Raw genomic sequence first — 26,738 nt, 5'->3', positions numbered from 1 at the left:
CCTTAGATTGCTCTGCCCTTGAAAAGTGATAGAAATAGAGATTGAAATCCTTGGTACATTCTGGTTTGAGTTCATACAATCCTCTGCCTGTTAATCCAGGTTTTCTATAAAGAAAGAATATACATTAGTTACAACCACTAATATGAGCAATTTAATACTAAATTGGCATAACTGAAAATTGCTGCTCATGAAATGTCCTAGGATTAAAACAGCAGAGGTAATACAGGTTATAAATGAGGCATATTAGCAGACCTGTGTGGGGAAATGCTTTGGCTCCAGCCTATGCTTTTACTTCCTCACTTACAGTAAATAATTCACATTCAATTTTAAAAATTGAGATATTAGAATAAAAGATAAACATACTTGAAACAGGCAACTGCTTCAATCACACTTTCCATTCCAGTCTCTTTGTTCTCCTGCATAGAGTCAAAAAATAGAAATGATGCATAACCATATTAGTTATCTGATTAATTGCTTTCCTGCCATATCAAATACAACACCAGCACGTGATGCAAAATATATGCAGTACCAAGTCATTCTTCTTGCACTTTAAAGAATGCTAAAATAAAAGACACAGAAACACATTCCACTGTTTTTACAGAAATTCAATATTATCTTAAAAGAGACCATGCCAATTTTAGAGTCACACTTCAGTCCAATTTTTTAAAAACTAATATGTACAAGTTACACCTAAAAATTACTGGAACTGAAAAGATGAGAAAATAGTTCTGTTTTTATAGTTATTTATGCATTTGACAACATCTTATGTATAGTCAGTTTCTCCTGTTTCTGAGAGTCTTTGCACAGCAACAAGTGAGCAAAGTAAAATAAATAGGAAAATGTGCTTGTAACCACTCTTTCAAGTTCCCTAGACTCTTCCCCCCCCCCCCAAAAAAAAAAAAAAAAAAAAAAAAAAAAAAAAAAAAAAAAAAAAAGTCTGGCAGGGCTGACTGACTCATGGTTAAGTGAAGTACATGAAGCTACTTAATTCATTTTTAAAAACTGAGTAGCTTGCATGCAACTTGAAATCATCCCCCTTTAAGACGTTTTACAAAAACCAAAACCAGACATTCATACATTCTCTCTGGTTATGGTACACTTGTCTGTTTCAGAAGATTCAGACACATGAGGTTTGGATAACTAAGGTTACTTTGTACATATTTTTTCATATTACTTACATTTTCTGGTAATGCTTTTACTAATTCACTGTGGGCCATGGGTCTGATGCTCAACTGATGGATAATTTCTCGCTTGATTTCATCTGTAGCATTTACCTGTCCCACCCCAGGACTAAATCTCTCTCCTGTAAAAATAAAAACATAATTAATGAAACAATGAAAGACTAATTTAAACTAAGTATTCTCTTTTCCCCCAAAGCCTCAGGGAAAGGGACTGGAAAACAATCTTTCATGAACTCTGGCTTACCCACATCTCTCCCGAAACCACAAATTAAGCCAAACTAACATTGAGGCCCTATATCTTTATGAGTATTTTTCTAGAGAAGGATGACTGGACTAAACTCTGGGGACAGGTAAATGTGACTCTTAGGTCAGAGGAGGCACTGCTGAACAAAGAAGCGCCTTTCCTTCCTCCTAAGAAGGGAGCATGAGGTGCAAGAAATGAGGGAACAGAACCAAACTCAAGTGTCCACAAAGCAATGTAAAGTGCCAGCAAGCTGACCCAACTTGAAATGAACTGATTAAATATATCAACTTACCAACAATCATTATAATTAGGTATAACATTTCTTCTATAAGAGTATTATTCTGCTGAACAACATCCTAAATGAAAATAAATGGAGAAAGAATGAATAAACATTTTTCAGTTAAGAACAAATAAAATATTTTTGGAATCTTTAGGATTTCAAATTGCAATCTAAGGTCTGTTGTCCTTTCTCACACTGAAACCTACCAATGCTAGCCATTTACTGAGATGCAGTAATAACTTCTCGTTAATGCTAAAGAGAGGATTCATTATTAATTTCTGGTGTTACTTTAAAATTCCAGTTTATTTACACAAACTGCACCCATAGCAAGTTTTGGGTAGTTTTTTTGGGGGGGGAAGAGGGGTGCATTTCAGTACCCAGATGCAAGTTTACGAGGCAAAGGAATATCACAACATGCAAGTTCTTCATTACATACAAACTAAAGATCTTTGTTCCGGTGCTGAAGAATCTTCAAAAATTTGAGCAACTGTATGGAGGACTGGTTCTGTTTGTTTTGTTTTTTTAGAAAGTAGGTAAGTTTGTGGCATCAACTTTGTAGATTCTTATTTAATGGATTTTCTAATTAATGCATCATAACTTAATTTACAAAGTTTAGCCCTTTTAAAACAGCCTCTCTTGTTTCCTGAATTCGTTTGTGTTAATATATATCAGATATGGTATTATTTTAACTAATAACCACTGTCTTTCTGTCAGAGAGGTGGGACTCCCTCTGGAATCCCATATCACCAGTTTTCTCTGACCAAACAGACTGCCGTTGAATGACATGAGAAACTCTCTCCTCACCAAGACTCCAGTGTAACGCTTTTGCAGAACATACAGAATCTGATGAGCGAGAGAGGGAGACAACAGTAATATGATAATTTAAATCTACATTTTAAAACCAACCCAGACCTTCTTACAAAGGGCATTGTTCTGCTTTACTACTACATGTGATTATTTCTCTGCTACATGGCCCAAGAACCAAAATTTCCACACTCCTTTCAGCACAATTACTTTGTCATTCTTTGAGTACTAAACTGCAGTTTATTTGGTAGTCATCTGTTTATCTTTAAGAGTTTTCAAAAAGAAAATTAGTTTTTCCATTAAAAAATTATGACAAGATATAAGAGTACCTTATTGGTATTTTCAGTATTAAATCTTTTGCCATAGTCCGGAGTGCTAAATATCTGATAAAGTTCAAAGCGACTCAGCATGATCATCAGGAAATGATTTGGATCCATCATGGACAGACCTGTCTATTTAAAAAAAGGGACAGGAGAAAAATAGAAAGCTTATTATGCATGTAAAACCTGTATAGGTGGAATTACGGAGTGGAGGGATATTACGCACAAACACAAAGTACTGTATCTGTTCATAGTATGTTCCTTAAGTTTATTTGGGGAACAATAAATTCCATAAGTAATTAAGTTACTCAGATACGTCCCAATCCTGAAAGCGATGCCACACAAGTGCACAGACTTGCCTGAGCAGAGTCTCTTGCAAGACCAGGGCTGTTTTCCTTTTTATTTTTAATCAAACATTTGAAATGCAAGATTATTTGAATTAACAACATCAATAAGTTCTAATCATAGACAGGATCCCCCTGGATTAGGTGCTCTTCAGAGACACCATCCCTACCCCAAAGAGGTTAAAATCTAAGATCTTCACAACTGTGTCATAAATAAAAATCTATATAACTTTATTTTCAGTTTGTAGGCTTATCTCATCACTACCTTTTTGTTTCTGCCACCCTACTTTATGAAAATAAAAAGTCCTGTGGATGATTTAATATAAATGAAGTTTGTACTTATTTAAAAATAATTCTTCCCCAAAAAACTTGGTAAACAAAGACTTTTCAAGCTTTCCCGATAAACAAATATTATAATAAACAAAATTACTTGTTTTAAAATGTGGTAAAATTTCTTTTTTCCCCCAACCTACAGTTTAGTAAAAAATGAGGGCCAGGATCCATAATTGCCTAACATTATCTATTTGAAAAGCCTGGACCTATTTAAAAAAATAAAATAATTTGTGGGTGAGGGGTTGTGTTAGGGCCCCTGAGAACACTTGTCCTCAACCCAGGAATATACCAAATTGCCCTGCTGATGTTCACTGAAAAGGACAGCGGATAACTCGAAACTCCTAATGTATAACTGCTCACCTTGCTTGGTTACTTACAAGAGAAAAGGGGACCTCTTCTGGTCCCCCATTTGGAACAGGTGCTTCATTGTGCCTCAGGACATATAAGCACAGCAGAGCCACCAGCTCCAATTTTTACTGATCAGCAGCAAATGAACCTTACTAGGCACACAAGCTCAGAAAACGATCTTTCTTGAGCTAGCATGAATTATGAATAGCTATCTGGCTTTACTTATGACAGACTAACAAATCTTCCCTTGATTTTCAGTTTAAAGAAAAAGATTTAGGTCCTTAAAAATCCCCTTTTAAAAACACTTACATACCACCACGCTAATCACTATCACACACCACCACCACCTCTTAGTTTAGTTACATCAAATGAGCTAAATCAAATTTAACACAACTTTGACAGGTTTTATGTAGATGGTGGTTTGAAAAATGTTTAATTTGGGGTCCCTGTAACTCAGTGGGTTCTGGGCAGTGGTCATTGGTATGGTGAAGCAGTATGACCTGGTGTCTCATATAGCATGCGGCTCCACTCATCTCTCCTATCCCTGTCAAAGAGAATGATGAAAAGGCAAGACTCCGGCTTCCAGTCAGGGTTCCACGGCAAGCCTGACAGCATACAGGGGGGAACAGCCTTCATGCCTACCCTCAAATTCGTAATACCTAGGGTCACATGTGCTAACAGAGGTCTGCACTGCAGTCACCTTGCCAGGTAGTTTGGTGTAGTTACCCCAGTTGGGTGGTAGTTTTAAATAGTTTTAGCCAGTGCATTTAACGTACTATTGTTATGGGTTCCATGTCTGTATAAACACACAGCGAGAAAGAAAAGCAGGGAGAGACGTGACCAAACCAGCCTTCTATGCACCAACAGCCCTGGCACAGGAAGAGGCCACACTTGTTTCTCTTTGCTCTCACAGCTCCCTTTAATGCAATACACAGGAGAGAGGAGCAACAGGCTGCATTGTCCCTGGCACCCCTCCCCGGATCTCAGTCCTCCCCATTCAGGGGACTTGTGAGTGGAGGGGGAGGAAAAGGATGTTTGTTTCCCAATTTACAAAGGCTAGGGCATTACAGAGGAGAGGAACATCTCTGCTCTATTTGCCTTTATCTCTGATATGGTTGTTTGTTCCCCACCTTGCCTGTCATCCATCAGAAAGGGTTGGGAGGTGTCCACTGATTCTTATCCTGCCTGGCTCTATCAATTCAGGATTTAGGGGTTCCAGCCACTGCCCCACAACTTCCGCTAACTACAGGGAGCCCCTTATTGTACTGCTCTACTACTGCCAGTAAGCAGCTTTTAAGGACAGAGTTTGGAATCAGGGGTTTCTGGGGACTCTAAACCCTCTTAAATTCTTGCAATATAAATATTAAAATATTAGATCCACATTGGGCAAGTACAGGCCCTAACTCTTCCCTCCAATCTGAAGTGGGGATCAAAAATAGAGCTGTTTTGAATATTCATCTTAATATAGGTAACAAAATTAGGGCCTTATCTTCTGAGGTGATGAGCAACTCAATATCTTGAAGGATCAGGCCTGTTGTGTTTACCATTGTGATAGAGGACAAAACCAAAATCCAAGACTTCCAAATAAAGTTGTACTTATACATTTGATTTAGTTATGTATGTGCATCTATACAGTTACATACTGCATTAAGGAGATACCATCTTGAAAATCATATGTCTTGAAATTTTGTACTTTCTATACTTACAACTAACAAAGAGTATGATAACAAAGTTGCCAATCCCAAGTGTTCAAAAATGATGAGCCAGGGCCAAAAAAAATCATGGAATTGTCTTAAAAATGAGATTTTAGAAATAATAATTTTGGGGTCCTTTTCAGTTGCCTTCTAATTTTTGAGCTTTTATGATTCACATTTTCAAGCTTCTCTCTTTAATCATGAGGGCTAGATTTTTTTAAAAATGAAGCTGAGATGTAAATGACCAGGACCAGGGTTTTTTAAGAAATACACCAGATATTAAGAGACTTATGAAAATTGCAGGAGTTGGGAACATGGAGATAAATGAAAGAAGCCAGATTGAAATATTTTCTCTCCAATTTTTCGGTTTATTTTGTTCATCTAACAGCTCTACAGAACACTCAGTTTCACAATTCTCCTAAATGATCTGTTCCTCCTTTGAAAAAGACACTAACACAAAAAGGGAGAATTGAGGGCCGCATAAAAATTGTAAAGAAATTAGAAATACAGGACATACAATATGAAGTTTCTTCTATCAATTTAATATACATACATAACAAATGTTGAAAATATCTACCTAAAAACAAAAAATTGATTACCTGAAGCATTATTATGTCTTTGTCAAACATCTCCCTTCTGCATTTCACATTATGATAGTAATAGATCTGAAAAACAATGCATTTTATTTAATAAATTCTACTCCTGCTCTGAAAATGCTTTCTTTATTCAATGGAGAAACTAATTCTCTCTCATGATGGAGGATTAGAGAAAAAAGATGAATTAGCCAATGGATTAGAGGAATGCCTGAAAAATCAAATACACATAGGATACCTATGTACCTTTGATCCACTGCAAGGTGATATACCTTAAAATAGTTAAAAAGGGAATTGGAACAACCCATATATCTATCTAGGTTGCCTAATATTTTCCATTAGGAAAGATTCGACCTTTTCTGAAAAATTTTAACACCCTCATTTGTTTGCCATTGTTTAAAATTCACCAGTGAGAAAGTCCTGTGGCCAAAAAAGTGTCTTTTCTTTCTTCCATGGCATTCAGTTCAGCTGGCTGCCTTCGACACTTTTGAGAACTGCCATTTCCCTCCTATTGATTGCATTATCAACAACATTTTAATAGCATGCCCATACAACTTTACACAAATATTTTAATTTAAGACTGCATGCCTACACTGAGCCCAAAGCAGCAGCACTATACACTGCTCAGGAAACGCAAGGAACAGACAGCCTCTCCAGGAGCTTTTGTGGGGCAGAGACTGACTTACCAGGTTCCCCCAGCAACTCCAGAATATGGCTCCAATGGCCCTGCTTTTGCGCGTGCGCGCTCTCACTCTCGCTCGCTCTCTCTCTCCCTCCCTCCCGCCCCCCCCCCCCCCTTTTAAGCTACAGACATTAAAAGAGTTACTTAATATTAAAAGATTATATAGGAAGTTTTCAGTTCTTAAAACAAAGAACTGGAGTTTTTGACGTTTTTGAAAACAAAATTTCATTTCCTGTCAAATTCTAATAAAAGTAAAATAATCTCTCAAAAAACGAACAGAAGAAAAAGAAAAGAAAAGTTAAAACTAGCTTTGAAAGTTGTCTGATGCTTTCCTGCCACAAGAAAAACAAAAGCAATTAAAGAAATGTTGCATAATCATTAATAAACTAATATTTATAAGGGAAAGGACCTCCTATGAAGGCATGCAAACAGTGAAAAGAGTAACTTCAGTGAACTTGAATCTAAACAAGCCTGAAAAGAGATGTGTTTTCCTATATAATATCATGAAAATAGGAAGAAGGTTATAAAAGATCTGAAGTGAGCACACCTCCTACACACTTCCAGCTTCTCTATTTAGACAGAAAGCACACTGCAACTCATCTGTCCATCTCACAAGCAAGCTGCCACAGGCACATAATAAAAAGAAAGAAGACTCAAAAGGAAACCATCCAAGGAAAACCTTTCCAAAGCTTCAACATGGATTGGTGAGAGGAAGTTAATTCAGACTCTGCCAAGGGATTAGATTTAAACTCTTACAATGATTTTATTTGGGGTACTGAAATACTAATGTAATTTAAAAGACTACAAGTTTCTCTTGTTAATCACCAAGTTGTTAGTCCATATACTTCTGAAAAGAAGACTGGCTAAACATCAGTAAACAGAGAAATAGTGGGATTTAACTGGATTTAATATTCTTAATATTGCTTAACTGGCCTGTCTCAAGACAGCTCTTTAAGTGGCTTCTTCTAAGTAACGGATTTAAATATATATTGTTTTTTATTTCATAGGATGTACTTCAGATGCCTTACTTTGCCAACAAGAAACTGGTTGGTTATTTATTATTAACCAACAGGTCCACATACCCCGAAACAAAATTCTTTTACCCATGTATAAACATTCTTAGCTATCTAAGGACATACTGTGGAATAGATTCACCATAATTCTGGTCTTAACAAGAGAAAAGCACCCCCTAGAGATGTTCATTCTTAAAGAGTAACCACAGAGAAATATATAAAAAGATTTTAACAGAAGTAACCAGTTAATCATTTATATTTGGTCATTTGTGTTCAGTGTCTTCCTGCCCCCTCTTTAATAATAAAATAGGTTAATAATTGTGAGTATTCTGCTTGGTCTTAATCAAGGTATCCCCGAAGATACTTAAAAGAATCCCTTTGACTAAGTAATGGGAGCCACACCCCTGAACTGGAGTAAGAGAAACAAACAAGAGCTGGCCTACCATTGTCTCTCTAAACTAAATTTTTTTTTTTTAAAGTAATTTTCAAAATAAAATATCTTGGCATCCAACAACTTAAAACTACACCTTTCAACCCCATTCAATGCAACCTTAATACAAGTATCAACATAGGGTGAATTATGATACCATATTTAACTATATGAGCACATATAACTTTTTCCACAGGATCTCTGTCTTATTCAGTGCACAGGATGGATGGTGTTCAAAGGATGAATTAGTTACGTAGTAAATGAGGCAGTTTGTAGGATTGCTGCATCATTTGTTGCAGAAGTTGAAGTTGTATAATGAACGTGGCAGGGCACTAAAGGGGGAGAAAGGTCAGTTTTGTGGTTAAATGAAGTGAATACCACAAACAAGAACTGAGCTCTTTTCCTGTTTCTGCCATTGTCTATGTTATGCTGAGCATATCATTTTGGAAGGTAGCCATTAGCTATGTATTCCTTTTGTACTGGGTGCTCAACTTGAGACACATGGGGCCTGATTTGTGAAATGCAGAGAACTAACTGAAATCAATGGGAGCAGTGCATGCTCAGCACCTCCAAAAGTGTGGTCTGAAGGAATGAGCACAGGGTTAGAAATCCTGAGTTCTAATCCTGATTCTGCCACTTACTGTGCAGCCTCAGGCTAGTCTGTTTGTCTCCATTTCCTCATCTGTAAAATGGGAAGAACAGTGCTCTCTTACCACACAGTGGAGGCATGGAAATAAATTAATATTTGTGAGATACTCCAATACTACAGCAATGAGCACCCTAGAAAAGATCATAAGAAAATAATTAATTCTGTATTTGTTGCAGGCTTTGAATAGTGTGCAGTAAATATGACTGGGGCCATTAACTGAATGAAGAGTAAAAATATTTAGCAGCTGCCTCATTATTCATCACTATCTGGCCTGGTCACTCAATGAGGCAGGGGTCCTGTGGAAATGAATAGTATGTGATTATATAATTAAAGACTGAGTAAAATTTTCAAAAACATCTACCACCTGATTTAGGAGGTCCCATAACTTTCATCTGGATTTAGGCTCAAACTCTGGACTATACTGCAAAAACAAGACCTGTGGCAGCAAGCCTCAGTCCCCAGGTCAACTGGCTTGGACTTATGGGGCTCATGCTATGGGGATAAATATAGCAGCATGGTTGTTTCAGAGCTCGGGCTGCAGCTGAAGTCCAAACCCATCTAGGGGGCTAGGCTCCAGTCCAAATGTCTACATAGCTATTTTTAGCCCTGTACCACAAACCTGAGTCAGCTGACCCAGCCTCTAAGACTCACTGCTGCGGGTTTTTTGGTTTTTTTTGCATTGTAGACATACCCTCAGTGACTTTTTAAAGTTAGACTAGAGAGATTTTTTGTTTTTAATATAAAAGGGGTGTAATTCTAGAAGTTTCCAACAATGGCACAAGAATCATTACAACAAACTAGAATAAACATATACATCACAGCTATTAAACTACTTACTTGATTAACAAGAGAGAACCCATTTCTTCGCCACATCCCTGCATGCACTTGGGCACATAAAACTAGACATCGTAGAGGGTGTTCTATTAACAAAGGTGGGCTAAGTTCACTCTACATAAAATAAAATATAAAACAGCAAAACATTATAATTACCAAAATAGTATAATTACCAAAAATGTCATCTAGAAGGACATAAAACCATTGAAAACTTTTAGAAACAGCAAAAGGTAACACAAAATAAACATATTGCAAGCGTTTCACTGAATAGATTGAAATGAGTTTATCACCCTTTCCTGTCAACTTACCCCACATTTTACCTTTGCTTGATATAGCACTGGCCAAGGTTTATATCCTACTCTTAAGACCCCCCCCCCCCTTTTTTTTTTTTTTTTTTTTTTTTTTTTAAACTTTAGCTTCTCCTGAATGTGAAAAAATGCATCAATGCTATCACACCATTTAATACTTTTGGAAAATTTATCATAGATGACCATTTTTCCTCTTAACACTATCATTTTCTTCCTCTTCCTTTTGTTTGGTCTCTTATCCTGTATATCCCTTATTCATTCAAAAGTTAACTATTTCTTCTTTTTCAAGTCAGTGTCATCTCCTCTGCCAGTTTTACCCCCTCCTCCTCTCTTTTCCATATGTTCTCCTTTGCTCCATATTCTTCCCTTTTAGCCGTTTTTTTTTTTAACCTCCCACCACCCTTTCCTCCATACCTAAAATTTAAGCAATGTCCATATTTATGTTTAAAATGATTGCATAAGGTGCCCCCAAAAAAGAGATATGAGGAGAGTAGGAGAGTATTGGATAAGGACATGCTACAGCTGCCACTGCCAACAGAAAGAGATAACTCCTGGCAGAAGTCCCAAAACAAAGCTTCAAACATGCAGTGAAGACAGAGTATGAGAAAAAGTAAGATTTTAATTTAAAAATCTTTAAACAGTTTTAAAAAACGTTGATTATGGGTTTACTCCTAAAGAACTACCAATATTTTAAAAAGATTGTCTTCCTAAATAAACATATTTTTGTTTAAAATAGTTATTTTGTTAACCTTAAAACTTCTAAACACTTATATGGCACTTTTCATATTTCAAGTGTATTACAAACATTAATTAAATTTCACAATACCAGTGGTAACAGCTCTGGAAACTTGTATGCCACTTCACTTTTACTTAGCAACACATGCAAACCTGTAGGGATATACAAAATAAAAGTATATGTTAATACATGCTTCACATTAGGATCAAAACACATCTCTTGCAATAATTGGTATAATTTAAATTTTCCATAATGTTTTAAGACACATCAATACATCCAGCCCAAGTCATAGAGGATGTCCCCATTAAATTTTCATATATCTCATCAAGATACCTATGATATTATGTGTGAGCATGTCAAAGATTAACCTTTGCATAAAGTCTGTTTCCATTATATAGATCCTGGTTTACCCAAAAACTAAATTTATCCCCCTCTCTCAATCAAACGGAGGTCATAACTAGCAGCTAATATAACGGATTAAATTCAGCTAACATAGTATTTCAATAGGTACAAAAAGGTCACCTCATTTAAACCATTTTATTCTTTTCAGATTCTTATACTGTACTCATCACCATGGTATCTGACCCTTTCCTAAGTCATATCCTCTTAATAAAGAGATTTTGCAGATGATGAACTTTGCAATGTATTTAGAACATACACGGAAATATTATGCAGAAGCAAAGTGTATATGTTTCATTAACACTGCCTCTCTCCATATCAGAGGACTATTCCCCAATTACCATCCTTTGTCTATAAGAGCAAATTACCAATGACAAACTCACTTTCCCTTCTTTTAGTCTTCAGACTTAAATTTTAGGAACTATTAAACATGACAAGTTTTTCTTAACTGCAACACTTTTGCTGCTTGTGAAGATTCAAAATAATTTGACCCTGACCTGCTGAACTTGCTAAACCTAAGATTAAATTCCCATTTAATCTCCAATATTTAATTGTCATCATATCAGTCATTCTTGCTACTAAATGACTTACTTATTCTATTTGAGCTAAAATTCAGTCGAAGGTCAGGTCAACATTACAGACTTCTGCCAGCATATCTGTCAGTCAGAGGTGTGAATTCCTGATGGCACAACACTGTCCAAGCCCTTAATGTAGACAGTTCTACTGGCAAAACTGTGCTTTTACCAGTATAGCTTGTTTTGTTCAAGGCGGTCAGTTTTACTATGCCAGTAAAAAGTGCAGCTTTGCTGGTATAACTGTGTCCATGCTAGCAGCTCCTTGCCAGTAGAGCATACCAGTATTCCTATACCAGTAAAACACTCCTAGTGTAGATATAGCCTTCATCTATTTCCAATACAATTGCTCAACTACCGAGCCACAATGTAAGGGGAAAAAAGGCTAAATACCTGATGAACAATTCTGGGTGTAATGTGCAGATATATTTTACAACCGTTTCTCTAATAAGTGGTGTCCAATCTTTTCAGCCTGAGGGCTGAACATATTTCAAAAACATCATGGACCCATAATCCATACTCTAGGGCAGATCCTGTGCCCTACTTCCCTTTGTCCAACTGAGATGACACAAAAGGAGCAGACCTTGCTGGCATGAATGGGTCTCCAAGTAGGCAGAGAGCCAACATAGCCATCCCCTACATCTCTCCTTCCCCAGCCCCTGGCATGAGGATGTCATGGGGCAGGCTGGGAGAGATGGCAAGAGTACAGTGTATTCTGGCTATCCTCAGATGACATACAATCTCATATCAGTATGCATGCAAGATGCATATGTGCACACACGTGTTACTTTAATTTTCTGAAATATTTTTAAAACTAGGTTCATTCCTACCTGCAAGTAAACGAGAAACTGGGAGATGAATGCTAACTTTTTCCTGAGAAACACAGTATCTGATGGTCTCCACAGTATGTCCACATATACTGAGAATGATAGGCTGTTCACCATCAGTAAAGCCACTGTGACACTGCATTAGCACAGTTAAGCATTTCTTATAAGCTTCAATGAGTACTTTTTCCTACAAAAAAGATAGTGGTTTACATACATCATTAAGAAAACAGAGCCCTTTGAAATGATGTACAGTCTAAATAACATATTAAGTATAAAAATACTTGCTGTGTTTATTTTTTGTTTCTCAATGCAAAGTTTCTTTTACTTTTCTTAATATAACCTTACCACTTTAAAGTTAAAGATGTTCTTATTAGCTCAGAAGGTCAGTGGTTCCCCTCTTTCCCAAGTGCTCGTCACTCATTAAAGAGGACACAAATCAATTAGCTAAGTCTGATTAAATAGTAGCATGTATCATTACTGTATACCTGTAACTATGTGGGCCTGCTGACAATGTGCTAGCATGATTAAGATGGGTTATCAAGAATGTTTACAGTTCAACGAAATGACAAATTAAAGGTCACATTTAATATTTGACTTTTCTGGCTCACATGTTTTAAAGGAGCCCTTACCACATTTGAAATCCTACTTAGCAGGTTCATTTAAAGAGAAAATTGTCAGAGAAATTGCAGATCATCCTGTTAGAGTTCAGCAATCTGCTTTGCTCTCTGGATGGCATCAAGAAGACGTGGAACCTGATAACTCCTCCATTAAAAATTTATTCCCCTCTTTCTTCTCCAGTACTGATACTCTGAAGGTATGTGCCAGTACAAACTTTTGGATGCTTATCTGAACTTCAAAATGTTCAGACTGATCTCCTATGTCCATTCTAGGAAACATACACACAGGTTTTTTGTTAATTCAGGCCCTATGTAGATTTAATCCATCACAGTTTAAAATACTACTTCTGGAAAAATAAATAATTTGGATTGACAGAGTAAGTATGTATGTTTGTTCTATTACTATTAATAGACATGCATCTACCTACATCTCCCTTCATATATACACACATAAAAACTGAAACAGCTTACATCTAAAGCACACCAGTCTTGCATCATTGAAATAACATGTGTTAATTTCATCTGTAATGTAAATGCTGCTTCCCATTCTGGTTCCATTTCGATATGTTGTCCTACTTGACGAGTTATTGGATCCATACCCTAAAAACCACAAAGAATCATGCAGATAATTTGTGTCATTAAGAACCCCCTACTGGTGATAACATAAGATTAAGTGAGTAATTACTTATACAGTTTAAATATTCTGCTCATGTCACAAAAGTATACAAAGGATCAGGAGAAAAATCAAAGAGCCAAATTTAAAGACAGAGGAAAAATGGTATTAAACAATTCAGGAAGCAGAGGAGATAAGAATACTAGACTAGACAGGTGACTGGTCTGATCTGGTATGGCAAATCCTATTTTTGATTTAGGAAACATCTTGAATTGAAGACAGAGTCATGAACTCTCTCTACAATGGTCTTTAATCAAGAGAAAAAATTTTAAAAGGAAAAACCTCTAAATACCAAATTCAGTTTGTTAAAAATGTTTCTAGAGATTTATTTATTATTGGTTTGTGGATAACAATAATTTAAAATCCAAAAGGACATTGGAGTGTGGTTTGGTTATGATAGCACACCCCCAGCAATGAAGAATTTATTAAGAGGATGAAGAAAAGCTAAAGTTTTTTGGGAGAAGCATGCCAGTCAGTCACAGAGCACTGAGAAAAGTGAGTGTTATTTGGTCAGGCCTTTTTGCCCAGGTAATAGTTTGTCCTTGTAAAAGCATCATTGGTCTTAAAAAATTTAAGATAACATGTAATATATTAAAGGGTCAAAAAACATTACAGCAGAGGATACCATCATGTGTGTATAATAAAAGTTCCTTGGGGAAAGGACTTTGTCTCCCAATATGTTTGTACAGAGGTGAGTACACTTGTTGATGCTCATAAAACTAATAACTGGCACACACACATGTAGGGAAAGCTGGTTAAGACAGACCAGTCTGACTTTGCTCACAAATTTAAATGTGCATTGCCTCACTATGTAATAACACAAGAGTGCCAGTTTATGTATTTGATGCTGATTCATACACAAACAAGTTAATGCTTACTTTACACACACAAACTTTAGAAACATTTGTTGTGATTCTAACAGCAGTGTAATTCAACCACACTGCACTGAAGCCAACAGACACAGAAAATTAATATAATTTCCTGAAGATTACAAGTACTTCTAAGTTACAATTTTACTAATGAAAAACAAAATGTGTTCTACATCTCACAGTACTCATTTTACTAACACAGAAAATTAATGGTGCTTAATTCACAGATTCACATACCTGCATACACTTCAGTAACTCTAAGAAGGCATCAAAACCCTCTAGAAACTTTTCCCTCAAGTCATTTGACCAATCAGCTGGCTTGGTTATCAACACATACCTGAATACAGTAGGAAACAAATTTGTGAGTTTATTTTAAAAAAAGGATTAAAACTATCATTAATTTGATTAGTATCAAGACACTTACTTGAGATCCAAAATAAGGCTCTGAACCCGCCTGAATTTGAAAGCTTGAAGGGCAGTATATCGTTCAAACTGAAACCTCCCCTGGACATCACGGTGCCTTAAATGGTCCATAAAAGTTTTAATGATCGTGGTCATAAGATTTTCTTCTGTTATCAGCATTCGAGCCTATGTCAAAGTACATTAAAGTTGATTGTAATCAACAGATATTACTGACAGGAGAAAGAGGCAAAATTAATATTGCATCTTCACCAGTAAAGATATATGCCTTTTCAGCCAAACCATTTATATTGCTGGTGTTCTTCTATATTTTAACATTGCGTAAGTAAAACAAACAAGATTCCAGGTGTTCGTAGGAGAAAATTAAAACTCATCTGCAAAACCACCTACTGTCTACCCGCTGCCTATTATGCTGAGCAATACTGTTGCATTTCCTTGTCCTCCCCCATTTGTCTGAATCCACCTGTTGCCTCTTGTCTTATACTTATATTTTAAAAAGTTCCAGGGGCAAGGATCATCTTTTTATTCTGGGTTTGTAAACACCAGGCACAATGGGGTCATGGTGCAGGACTGGGGCTCCCAGGCACTGTGGTACATACATACATAAATATCCAAAAAGGTTTTCTGCAATGTTGCCAAAGAAAATCTATTAATGTATTTGAGTATGAATGCTGAGACTGCAAGCAAAAAACCAGAAAGACCTTCCTGCTTCCTCTTCACAGTTGTTCACTGGGTAAAATTTTCAACAGCTAGTCACTGAGTTAGGATGTAAGTACCATTGAATTTCAATGGTGTTTAGGCTCCTACATGACAGAGGCTCTTTTGAAAATTTTACCCACTACTTTTTTGAGGACTTTCCATTCTTTAACTTAATTCACCAGTTTAAATAAATTTATAAGTGCCCCGATAATTTACTACACTATAAACAAAAAGAGTACTAAGTGATAAAAACTTAAACCAAAACCGCAGTCCAATTTAAATGTGTGGTCTTCTTGAAGGATTGGACCCCAATTCAGCAAGATAATTAGAAACATGCCTCGGTTTAAGTACATGAGTAATCTCACTGAATCCAGAATAATTATTCATATGCTTAAAGTCAGGCACATGCTTAAGTACCTTGCTGGATCAAGGTCAGTCAAAATACCTGCTCTATTATCTCGCATATACAACCAAGTAATCCTATTGTACAAGGACAATTTTTAATAGGCTTTCAATTGAGTTAAGCCAACACATCATGGCTTTAGCTAGGGAAACTTGCTAGCAAAGAACCTGGATATAAGACTGACGCTAATGTAACTGACCTTATTTTTTTTTAAATTACCTTTATACTTCAAAAAAGATTTTCTTCATCTCAATCCTTATCGACTACAACTCTCAACTCTTTCACACTTCCTTTTAAGTTTCTCTCTCTGATAACACTTAAAAAAAAATTTTTAAATATATTTTGGGAACATATTTTAAAAAATTTTTTTATTTAAGTTATTCAAAGTATTTTACTAACATTAGCTAAGTAAGCCCCACGATACCAGTGCAAATGGTGAAGATGCCATTTTACAAAAGAGTAAACCAAGGCACAAAGAAGTTAAGTAATATGCCCTACTTCACAGGGCAAGTCAGTGACAGAGCTAAAAAAAGAGAACCTTGACTCAATAGGTGAGAATATGCTACCAGCTGACACCTCCAGCACCCAGCAAACTATTAAAAACAAATAATAATTTAGAACAGTTATCTTGAAATCAGTTCCACCTACCTGACCACCATGATTTCCATACAGTGTCACAAATTTAGATCTACCTTTAAGTTGATTTCACTTGGAAAACTTCCAACAGCATTCTTTTTTAGAAACAGTTCTATGTAAGTCAGATTTTCTTTCCTCATTTTATTTAATTTCCGAAGATGTTTTCATGAAGACAGAATCTCTGTTGAGTTCATCTATTCTTTTTAAATATTCTTCACTTTAGACAATAATTTATGACATACAGACAGACACGTTTCTGTTAGAAAAAGGTTTTCAAAATTTTCCAAAAGGCAGCAGTTGATTTTTAATAGAAACCTAATGTAACAGGTTGGTCTGTCCACTTAAATTAAAGAGGAATGTTCTCAGTTCACAGTCAAGGGGAGTCAGGAGAGACCTGCAAGGAGGTTCTCTTGTGGTAGAACCAGAATGGAGGTGGGGTGTGGAAGCCTCAGGATTCAATCACAGACCCCAACATGCTGTGGAGACCCTACCCTAAGAGAAGACAAAGTTTAAGCCAAGGTCTCCCCAGAGAAGTCCAGAGGCTGGAGTGGGACTGGCAGATCTCCTCAAGCATAGAGAGAACTGGGGTGATGAGAGAAAGATAGTCTGAAGGAAGATAAATTGGAAAACCCAAGGAAGGAAGAATTTGAACCTGGAAGGGCCAAAGGAACTGTATGTTTATCAAGTGAGGACCTAATAAATCAGACCCCAAGACTGGGAACCTTAGGTGAACACTCCTGGCTGTGTATGGGTGGAATGGAGAATCAAGGGAACTGCAGTGCCACACTGCACAACACCTAGCATGGATATTTACAAATAGTCACTTTTGATTTGGCACCGTCAGAAGTTAATTTTTTTCAATGTGGGGGGGTTGGGGGGGGATGAGAGATTACTACTTAATGAATAGTTTTAAGAGATGTGGCCAAACCAAAATAATAGATCTATATACCCATGTACTTCGGGAAGTTCAGATACAGATTCAAATTTCGTAGCATAGGTTCAACTCTACTTAGTAATTGTACCTATATTGAAACTACTAATTAGTTTTCAAAAAGCAGTACACTATATTTGCACGGTAGTACTACAAACGTTCAGAAGTCTAGCGGTCTATAAGCTCAAGATCTTAGTGCAGCTCCTAAAAAGAAAGTCTATTTGTTTAGTCTTTTAGTACTTACAAGTGAAGGCACTGTGAATATCTGTACCGAGAGGTCAGCAATTGAGAACTCTCTGTCGTGGTCATCTTTCACATAATCACTCTGCAATCGCTCATAGTTCTATTAAGAAGGAGGCAAAAAAAGGCAAGGAGTGCCAACTATCAGTTTTTAAAAAAGGCAAGCACTACTCACCAGAGTAGGTACAGTGAAGAGTTGGACAGACAGAGCAGTCACCGACACTGCCCGCTCGTGATCATCCTCCATAAAATCTCTCTGCAACTGCCGGTAATTCTAAACAACAAGGGGGAAATTCACCTCTAATCCACACTGACCTAATGTTTTCTTTAAATTTAATGTCTGCACTAGGGAAATTCAACACTATGATAAAGATGAGAGTGGTACTGATCCATCATTAAAAAGAAACCTTGCACAGTGGGCATGACAATTTATCAGCCCATGCAAAAAAAAAGTTAAAATTAAGTTAAAGTTAAAATCACCCATTCTAATCACCACTATGAAGACTAATAATATTTTATTTACTAATTTAAAAAATTAGTTATTTGTCTGGAGGCAAGAGACTGTCCGAAAACTGATTAAAAAACATCTCACATATTAATTATTGCAAGAAATAATATTAAGTGTAGTTGATTTTCAGAGGCCACCTCTGGGTAGCACAGCAACAGCTCACCTACCAACAATGCTTAGTGATTGGTTCTCAGGTAATGGACCCTAGATGGTTGATTGGGAAGGATAAAACATCAGAGGTGATGCATTCTGTGTTAGAGTTGATCTAAAAAAACTGCACTAGATTGGGAACCTATAAGACCTATTTTCTTGACAAGTGGTAAGGTACTATGATAACTAAGTTTTTGAAAATAGAAGGAAATCTATTGAAGTTCTTATTTAAATGGTTTCACCTATCAAAAAAAAAAACCACAAACAAAAACCCAAACCAATATTCCAAACAATATAATATTGTAAGTTTTGTACGTTCTACTTGTAATTCTGTTTTCAAGGCTATATTTTGAAGCATTTTCCATTCACTATAAGAAAGTTACTTACTCTTGCAAACCGGATGGCAAAAAGTTTCTTGTATTTCAAATCCATGAGTAGACTGCTCATGAATAACTGATGGTACACGCTTCTAGCTCCTGTTATGAAAAGTTACATATTATTTTGCCATTATTCACTCTCAGATTATCATAGAAGCAATTGTAGTGGTAGTCTTGTAAAGAAAGAAGAAATTCTGCCTACTAATCCAGAGAGAAGAGTGCTCTGATAACATTTGGCAGTTGGTAGAAAACGGTGAGGAAAAGCACTTTATACTGTTTAATGTGGAATGATTATGTATAGAATATTTGTTCCCCTGAAAATTGGCAAGTAGTTCCAAAAGTTACAATAGAAATGTGAACTTTCATTCTACCACCTGTTTACACGTGAGATTCTGAACTAACAAACAAACTTTGGTGAAGGGAAGGGATGGTCAATTATCAGTGCCTCATAACTAGGGCTCTACCAAATTCACATGAAAAGTGCATCATGGACCGTGAAATCTGGTCTCCCCCCTGTAAAATCTAGCTATTGTAGGGGAGGGGGAGGGCCAGGGACACCACAGCCAAGGACTCCTACTGTGCGTTGGCTCTGGCTTTCATGGGGGAAGGAAGCAGGGGGGCCAGAGATTCCTGCAGCTCGTGGAGGTTCTCGGAGGTGGGTCTGACCCAGCAGCAGCCTGTGCAGGGGAAGAGGAAGTCCCATCCCTCCCCAGCCCAGCCAAGACTAGCAGCTGGAGCCCAGAGCATAGTACGAGGCCTTGGCTGGGACGCCCTCAGTCTGCCCTTCCCAGGCGCCAGGCCCAGTGCTCAGAGGTTAAAGGGGCCTTGGGCTGACTGTGGGGGGAGGTGGGGTGGTGACGCTGGCACCTCCCTGACCATGGGGCCCTAAGTGGTCGCCCACCTGTAAGGCCAGCCTTGCTCCCTCAAAAAGTGATGATACCCTCCCACCCCATACCATGTGACCCTCACTTCTGTGCGGCTGCTGGCAGCAGTGCTGCCATTAGAGCTAGGCACCTGGTCAGCAGTCACTACTCTCTGGTCACCAGCAAGCAGCACAGAAGTAAGGGTGGCAATACTGTGACCCGCCTACAATAGCCTTGCAACACCTCCTTCCCCCACAACTCCCTTTTGGGTTAGGATCCCCATGATTACAACACCGTGAAATTTCAGATTTAAATATATGAAACCATGACATTTAAGATTTTTTAAATCCTATGACCGTGAAATTGACCAAAATGGACTGTCAATTTGGTAGCGCTCTATTCTTAACCTTCAAGAAGGCTGAAATTCGCAGTCAAAAACAGAAGACTCTGAAGGAAAATGTTCAACTGCACAAAATACAAGTATTAGAAAACTGGGAAAAGCACAGGTAGAGTGATTTTTCCCCCACACTACATGCAACACTATTTCTTTCCCATTTGCCTAAGGGAACCATTAGAATGGCAATCAGTTTACAGTGTTATACATTTCCTCAAGACATTTGGAGGTCAGCAGGCAGAATGAAAGAAAGCAGTGTGGGAGAAACTTTAAAGTGTACCCTATGATCCCTGCTCTAATGAGTCCCTCACACGGAGAGTGCATCACATTATCTTTCACTTAGTCAAAGGGCTTATCTACTGTGATCTGCAGTTTGGACTATGGGGGTCTGAACAGCACTGCACAAAGTACTTCACTGTAACTCCCCCATGTGAATGCTGAGGACACAATCTAAAAGCTTCACACTGATGTATAATAATCATCAGCCTCAATTCCCCTGCGAGATGGGTCAGTGTCATTATCTCCATTTTGCAGGTGGGGAAACAGAGACCCAGAAGGGCAAAGCCACTTGACAAAGGACACCCAAGAAGTCAATGGCAGAGCTTGAGTTAGAACCCAGAAGTCCTGGCTAAGAGCCATTTATTTTACACCTGCAGAGTCCACATGGGGGGAGTTACAGTGCAGCACGATAGTGCACACTGCTATTCATACTATCCATAGTCTGAACTGTGAGGTAGTGCAGACATAGCCTTAGACACCCAAGGCTGGCCCGTGCCAGCTAGCTCAGGCTAAGAGGCCATTTAATTGCAGTGTAGATGTTTGGCTGGGGGCTGCAGCCTGAGTTCTTGAACCCTCCCACCTTGCAAGGTCCTAGAGCTCAGGCTCCTACCAAAGTCCCAACTGTTTACACCACAGTTAAACAGCCCCTTAGTCAAGTCAGCTGGCACGGGCCAGCCGTAGGTTTTTAACTGTAGAGTAGACATACCCTTAGTGTCCAGGGAAACGTCCACCAAACCCTTCTACTACTCCTCAGACCAACACTGTGCACAGAGTAAAGTGAAGGTACATGGGACTGCATCAATAGCATGCACATCTGGAGTTGTGAAGCATACAGAGTGGTAATGTTCTGTTATATTCCCATTTGCTGCCACAGAAGCAAACTATGCATTTCCTAGTTTTCTAATGTTTGTTTTAAATGTCATTTTTAAGACAGGTCATTTTGGAGAAAGAAAGGGCTGTACCCCAGGATGCCCTGGACCAAAGGGCCCAAAATTTGCAGCACAGATTCTACCATACTCCCTGAACTGACATAACAATTTTCAGGCCAATGACATTAAGCCTGAGGATTTTAAAGCACTTTGGAATAGCAGCACAGGAGTCTCACAAGTGTGTGAGAACTGTCGCAGTCATCTCCATAGTGTGTTCTCGGCTCAATGAGAACATCTCATGGGTTTGAATAGAGCCTGAAACAATAGCTCTGCATCTTTCTATCTTTATACAGAACCAGGAATTTTTAAAATTAGACCATTTTGGAGGAATATGCTTCTATCTCAGGATCACCCAGGGACTGCACATTTTTGCTGCTGTTTCTACTCTGGGCCTTCAACTGGCACAGCAATTTTCAGGACAATCTGTGTACACGTGAATTTTACAGCCCTTTGAAAAGTCCATTCTAAACAAAAAGCTCTACTTCACCTTCACTATAGTACTGAAAGGGCCATCCCATAATCTCACAGTTCAGCATAATCCAGATTTGGGAAGATGTAAAAAACCAGAACATCTGTAAACAGGCAATTGCTTCTATAATGGATGGCAGTAAAAACTGCCTAAAACATGAACAGCTAAAACCTAAAAATCAACATGAACAGTCTAAATATTGCCTCAAACATGTGACAATACAAAAGTCATCAAAGTGCTTTCTATAAGCATATACAAAGTCATTTTCTTTAAAAAGTGGGGAACAACTCACCTTTCCACAGTTTAGAATCAGACAGCATTAGTTTATCCACAAGAGAAGAATTTTCACCATCTGGTCCTTCCTGTAAACCAACCTGACACAATATTCGACGAAGGCCATCTAAACAAAACAAAACAAACAAATCACAGAATAAATATACAAACTAGTTACACTGAAGTTACTTTTCAATGTGCTATTTAGCATAAAGGAAGTTTACATAATATACTGAGTGTTCATCTTTATATATTTATTTAAACTCACCAAGCAAAAATAATCAAGGCTTGAAATAAATCTTCTACTTTTTGTTTGCTTTTGAACTGTCCCCTCATAGTAAGAAAGGAAATAAGAACTAATTCCAGGGGGGGAAAAGAGCACATCAATTATAAACTGCTCATGGGTACACTTAAAGTGAATTAGACAAAGGACTAAAGGCCTGGTGGAGCAGTGGACATAATCCACTGGCTCCTACTTCCCATGTGTTTTCATCAGTGGTTTCCTAATCTACAGGAACGCACTGACCATAACCTCTCTGTTCTCCTGGTCCATCCATGATTCTATTTCTCCATTCCTGTGCAAGGAGCTTAGTGTGCTTTGAGCAGGATGCACGGAAGACTCCACTGTCTGGCCTCCCATGCAGCAAAAGTGTTTCATTTCTCCCTACACATGGTTGCACTGGGAATTAGGAGGGGCAATTATTTTTCCCCTTAATAAAATATCCAGTTCCACTGAAAGACTACCAGATTACGGGTGGGATTTTTCAATGTGCACAGATTGCACTTTTGAAAAATCCCACTCTAAATTTCTGTATTCCTACCCCTACATATTAAGATAATATGTCTGTATCTGAGCAGAGACCTGACAATCTCCTGACTCCTTGTCTCAGGCTTAATAAGCACACATTTCTCCTTTCTCGAGGAAGTAGTTTCAAGAACTGTTTACACATAAAGCAAATTGTTTCAAGAACTGTTTACATATAAACTTTTATCATCACAGAAAGTTATGAGCCAAATCTTTTGAATGCTGGTATCTGAAATTAGACTCCTTATGCCATTTAGACAGCTAAATGGTTGGTTTTCAGAAGCTCTGAGCACTCACAAAGCCCAGTAAATCAAGGGCTCAGCACCTTTGAAAAAAATTAGTCCTTCTTGATTTAGCTGCATAAATGTAGTTCTAGAAGCCTAATTTTAAACACCCAGGTTTGAAAATGGTTGTTTATCATGAAAGGGACCATTTGAAGTGATAGAAAGGAAGATGCAAAGAAAACTAGGTTTCTTACCAGTTTAATGAATGAAGAACATTACAAAAATAGCTACCTACACCATTTTAAATGACTTTTTCATGACGTGTTTTTATATAATGCACCACACACCAGAAGCTGATGAATAAATACAAGTTAGAAATAGCACATGAAGACTACATGCTTCCAATGTTTCAAAACCTGAAGATGGACAAATGTATTAAGTAATCTAGTTCATCTTTGTACCAGTACAGGACCATTGACTATAAATTTACAATAGCTTCTACTTATTCTGTTGGGAATTTATTTCACAGGTTAACACATCTCACTGTTGGAAAACAATGAATATGAAGAAAACCTCTCCATTTAATCCCTTTTACTTCTTTCCCCTTTTATAACAGTATATACATGCAAATTCCGGTATCTGCACCAATCCCACAGGTGGGAGTTTTGAGTAGAAAGATTTGAAGTATACCTGCAAAAGTCGTAAATAGAAAGCTTTAGAAGTATACCCCTAAAAGGTTTTCTATGTATGTGAATGTACAGAAAATAAATAAAACCCTGTTCTCCAAAATATGTTTTCTAATAATGGATTTTCATGGAAAAATCTTATCAATGAATGCATGGACAATTTTAGCAGTGAGAAAGAACTGTTACTTACCTCATTACTGTTGTTCTTCGAGACGTATTGCTCATGTCCATTCTGAATTAGTCGTGTGCACGCTACATGCACCAGTGCCGGAAATTTTTCCCCTAGTTGTATCTGTAGGGCCAGAGTCCCTGAAGAGGGACAGGGAAGGAGAGTGGGAGGGCAGGAGTGAAATTAACTGAAGGGTGTAGTTGCTAGTTACTGTAATTAGTACCCAGTGGTCTGACATTATGGTTGCCCAGGCTGGGAGAAAAGAAGCAAGGCAGGAGAAGAATAATCAGGAATTTGGATCTTGGGTAGCGTCTGGTAGGTTGTCCCCGAGCACGCCTTCAAAAGCTTCATTTTCCCCCCCAAGGAGTGACGACTCAGACCCAACTGCAGTGCAGAGGCTGGTGAGTGGCTCTGGTGGCATTTATAGCCTCTATTCTTTTTCTTGTAGGGTTCTCTTGGATGCTGCCCCCCAAATCACTGTTGCCGATAAGGCCTAAAGTGCATTTTAGCAGAGGATGGGGTATAAAGTCCCAGGAGCGCAACGTAGCCCTTGAATCCTTCAGCCCGTGCAGCCTGAAGTCCATCTGGTCGGCAAACAGGGCTGAGCCATCGAAGGGGAGATCCTAGATGGACTGCTGGACCTCCATGGAAAGACCAGACAATTGGAGCCAAGATGGTCTCCTCAGTGATATCATGGAAGTCATCGACCGTATCGTGAAATCCACTGCGTCCAATGCCGCTTGCAGGGATACTCTAGCCACTATCCTCCCTTCCTCCAGGATCACCTTAAATTCCTGTTTGGAGGCCTGCGCCAGGGAGTCGGCGAACTTTTCCAGAAACTGCCAGATGTTAAAGTGGTAGCATCCCAACAGTGCTTTCTGCAGTTGCAGGCTTGCTATCAAATAAACTCTGTGACTGAATAAATCAAGTTTCTTGGCCTCTATTTTTTGGAGTTGAACTCAAGTGGAGTGCCCCAGGGGTCAGTCCTGGGGCTGATTTTGTTCAACATCTTCATTAATGATCTGGAAGATGGGGCAGATTGCACCCTCAGCAAGTTTGCAGATGACACTAAGATGGGGGGAATGGTAGATACCCTGGAAGGTAGGGATAGGATACAGAAGGACCTAAACAAACTGGAGGACTGGGCCAAAAGAAATCTGATGAGGTTCAACAAGGACAAGTGCAGAGTCCTGCACTTAGGACGGAAGAATCCCATGCACAGCTACAGACTGGGGACCGACCAGCTAGGCAGCAGTTCTGCAGAAAAGGACCTGGGGGTAACAGTGGACAAAAAGCTGGATATGAGTCAGCAGTGTGCCCTGGTTGCCAAGAAGGCTAATAGCATATTGGGCTGCATTAGGAGGAGCATTGCCAGCAGATCGCGGGAAGTGATTATTCCCCTCTATTCGGCATTGGTGAGGCCACATTTGGAGCACAAGACATATGAGGAGAGGCTGAGGGAACTAGGCTTGTTTAGCCTGCAGAAGAGAAGAATGAGGGGGATTTGATAGCAGCCTTTAACTACCTGAAAGGGGGTTCCAGGGAAGATGGAGCTAGGCTGTTCTCAGTGGTGGCAGACGACAGAACAAGGAGCAATAGTCTCAAGTTGCAGTTGGGGAGGTCTAGGTTGGACATTAGGAAAAAGTTTTTCACTAGGAGGGTGGTGAAGCACTGGAATGGGTTACCTAGGGAGGTGGTGGAATCTCCATCTTTAGAGGTTTTTAAACTGCGGCTTGACAAAACCCTCACTGGGATTATTTAACTGAGGTTAGTCCTGCTTTGAGCAGGGGGTTGGACTAGATGACCTCCTGAGGTCCCTTCCAACTCTATGATTCTATGATTCATCTGGCCTTGTCTGTCACACTCATTGGCAGCCGTGACCACCAGCAATCCCGGGAAAGGGTGGGTGTAGAGGTATTCAAACCCCTTAGCCAGCACACAATACTTCTTCTCTGCTCATTTAGACATGGGGAGCAGAGAGGCAGGGGTCTGCCATAGTGCCTTGTTTTACTATTAATATAATTACTATTCTCTCATGTACCGGAAGAGCCACCCTGGATGGGGTTGCGGATGCCAGGATGCTGAAGCGTTCATGCACCAGCTCTTTAAGCTCCTCTGTATCTTGAGGCTTTAGTTAGCCACCACACATTTCAGCAACTCCTGGTGCACCCTATAGTCATCTAGAGGCGCGGCATGGGTGGGGCCTGCTACTGCCTCATCAGGTGAAGAGGAGGAGGCAGCTGGCAAATGTGGGTGGCCGGATCCTCTTCTCTGGTCAGGGTAACTCCTGACAGACTGTCTGATCTCTTCCTGATCAGATCCCATGTCCAGATTCGGTGCCGTTCCTGGGGCTACTGAGGATCGCAGTACCAAGGTTCCTGCAAGTGACTGAGATTGCAGTACTGTGGCCTGTTGAAACCCGCATGGGTTCCAAAATTTCCAGGGACCGGGCCACTGTCCCTGAGGTCATGCATCTAATGAGGAACCTGTCCATTTGGCTGGAAGATTGTTCTCTCAGAGGGGCTATGACTTC

The 26,738-nt window shown here is 38.7% G+C and overlaps 1 protein-coding gene across 3 annotated transcripts in view; it reads right to left on the bottom strand.

Annotated features, from left to right (window-relative positions):
• The window catches only part of UBR2 (ubiquitin protein ligase E3 component n-recognin 2), a 95,173-nt gene that overhangs the window by 39,904 nt on the left and 28,531 nt on the right, over positions 1-26,738 (bottom strand). For 2 of the 3 annotated variants that reach the window (XM_067565031.1, XM_067565033.1), the window contains 15 exons: positions 22,341-22,448; positions 19,125-19,213; positions 18,084-18,182; positions 15,175-15,338; positions 14,988-15,087; positions 13,680-13,808; positions 12,595-12,778; positions 10,884-10,945; positions 9,753-9,863; positions 6,148-6,213; positions 2,839-2,961; positions 1,718-1,781; positions 1,179-1,303; positions 364-416; positions 2-104 (listed from right to left, as the gene is read on the bottom strand). In XM_067565031.1, the coding sequence (XP_067421132.1) occupies positions 2-104; positions 364-416; positions 1,179-1,303; positions 1,718-1,781; positions 2,839-2,961; positions 6,148-6,213; positions 9,753-9,863; positions 10,884-10,945; positions 12,595-12,778; positions 13,680-13,808; positions 14,988-15,087; positions 15,175-15,338; positions 18,084-18,182; positions 19,125-19,213; positions 22,341-22,448 (1,580 nt within the window). Of the gene's footprint in view, position 1; positions 105-363; positions 417-1,178; positions 1,304-1,717; positions 1,782-2,838; positions 2,962-6,147; positions 6,214-9,752; positions 9,864-10,883; positions 10,946-12,594; positions 12,779-13,679; positions 13,809-14,987; positions 15,088-15,174; positions 15,339-18,083; positions 18,183-18,254; positions 18,354-19,124; positions 19,214-22,340; positions 22,449-26,738 lie in introns of all 3 variants that reach the window. The other variant, XM_067565032.1, reaches the window with a different exon arrangement.

The sequence above is a fragment of the Emydura macquarii genome, unplaced genomic scaffold (assembly GCF_026122565.2).
Source record: "Emydura macquarii macquarii isolate MOO-44397 ecotype Brisbane River unplaced genomic scaffold, CSIRO-AGI_Emac_v2 contig_2676, whole genome shotgun sequence".
Lineage (NCBI taxonomy): Eukaryota > Metazoa > Chordata > Testudines > Chelidae > Emydura > Emydura macquarii.
The sequence above is the reverse complement of the archived record's forward strand: the minus strand, read 5'-3'. Positions and strand labels throughout refer to the sequence as shown.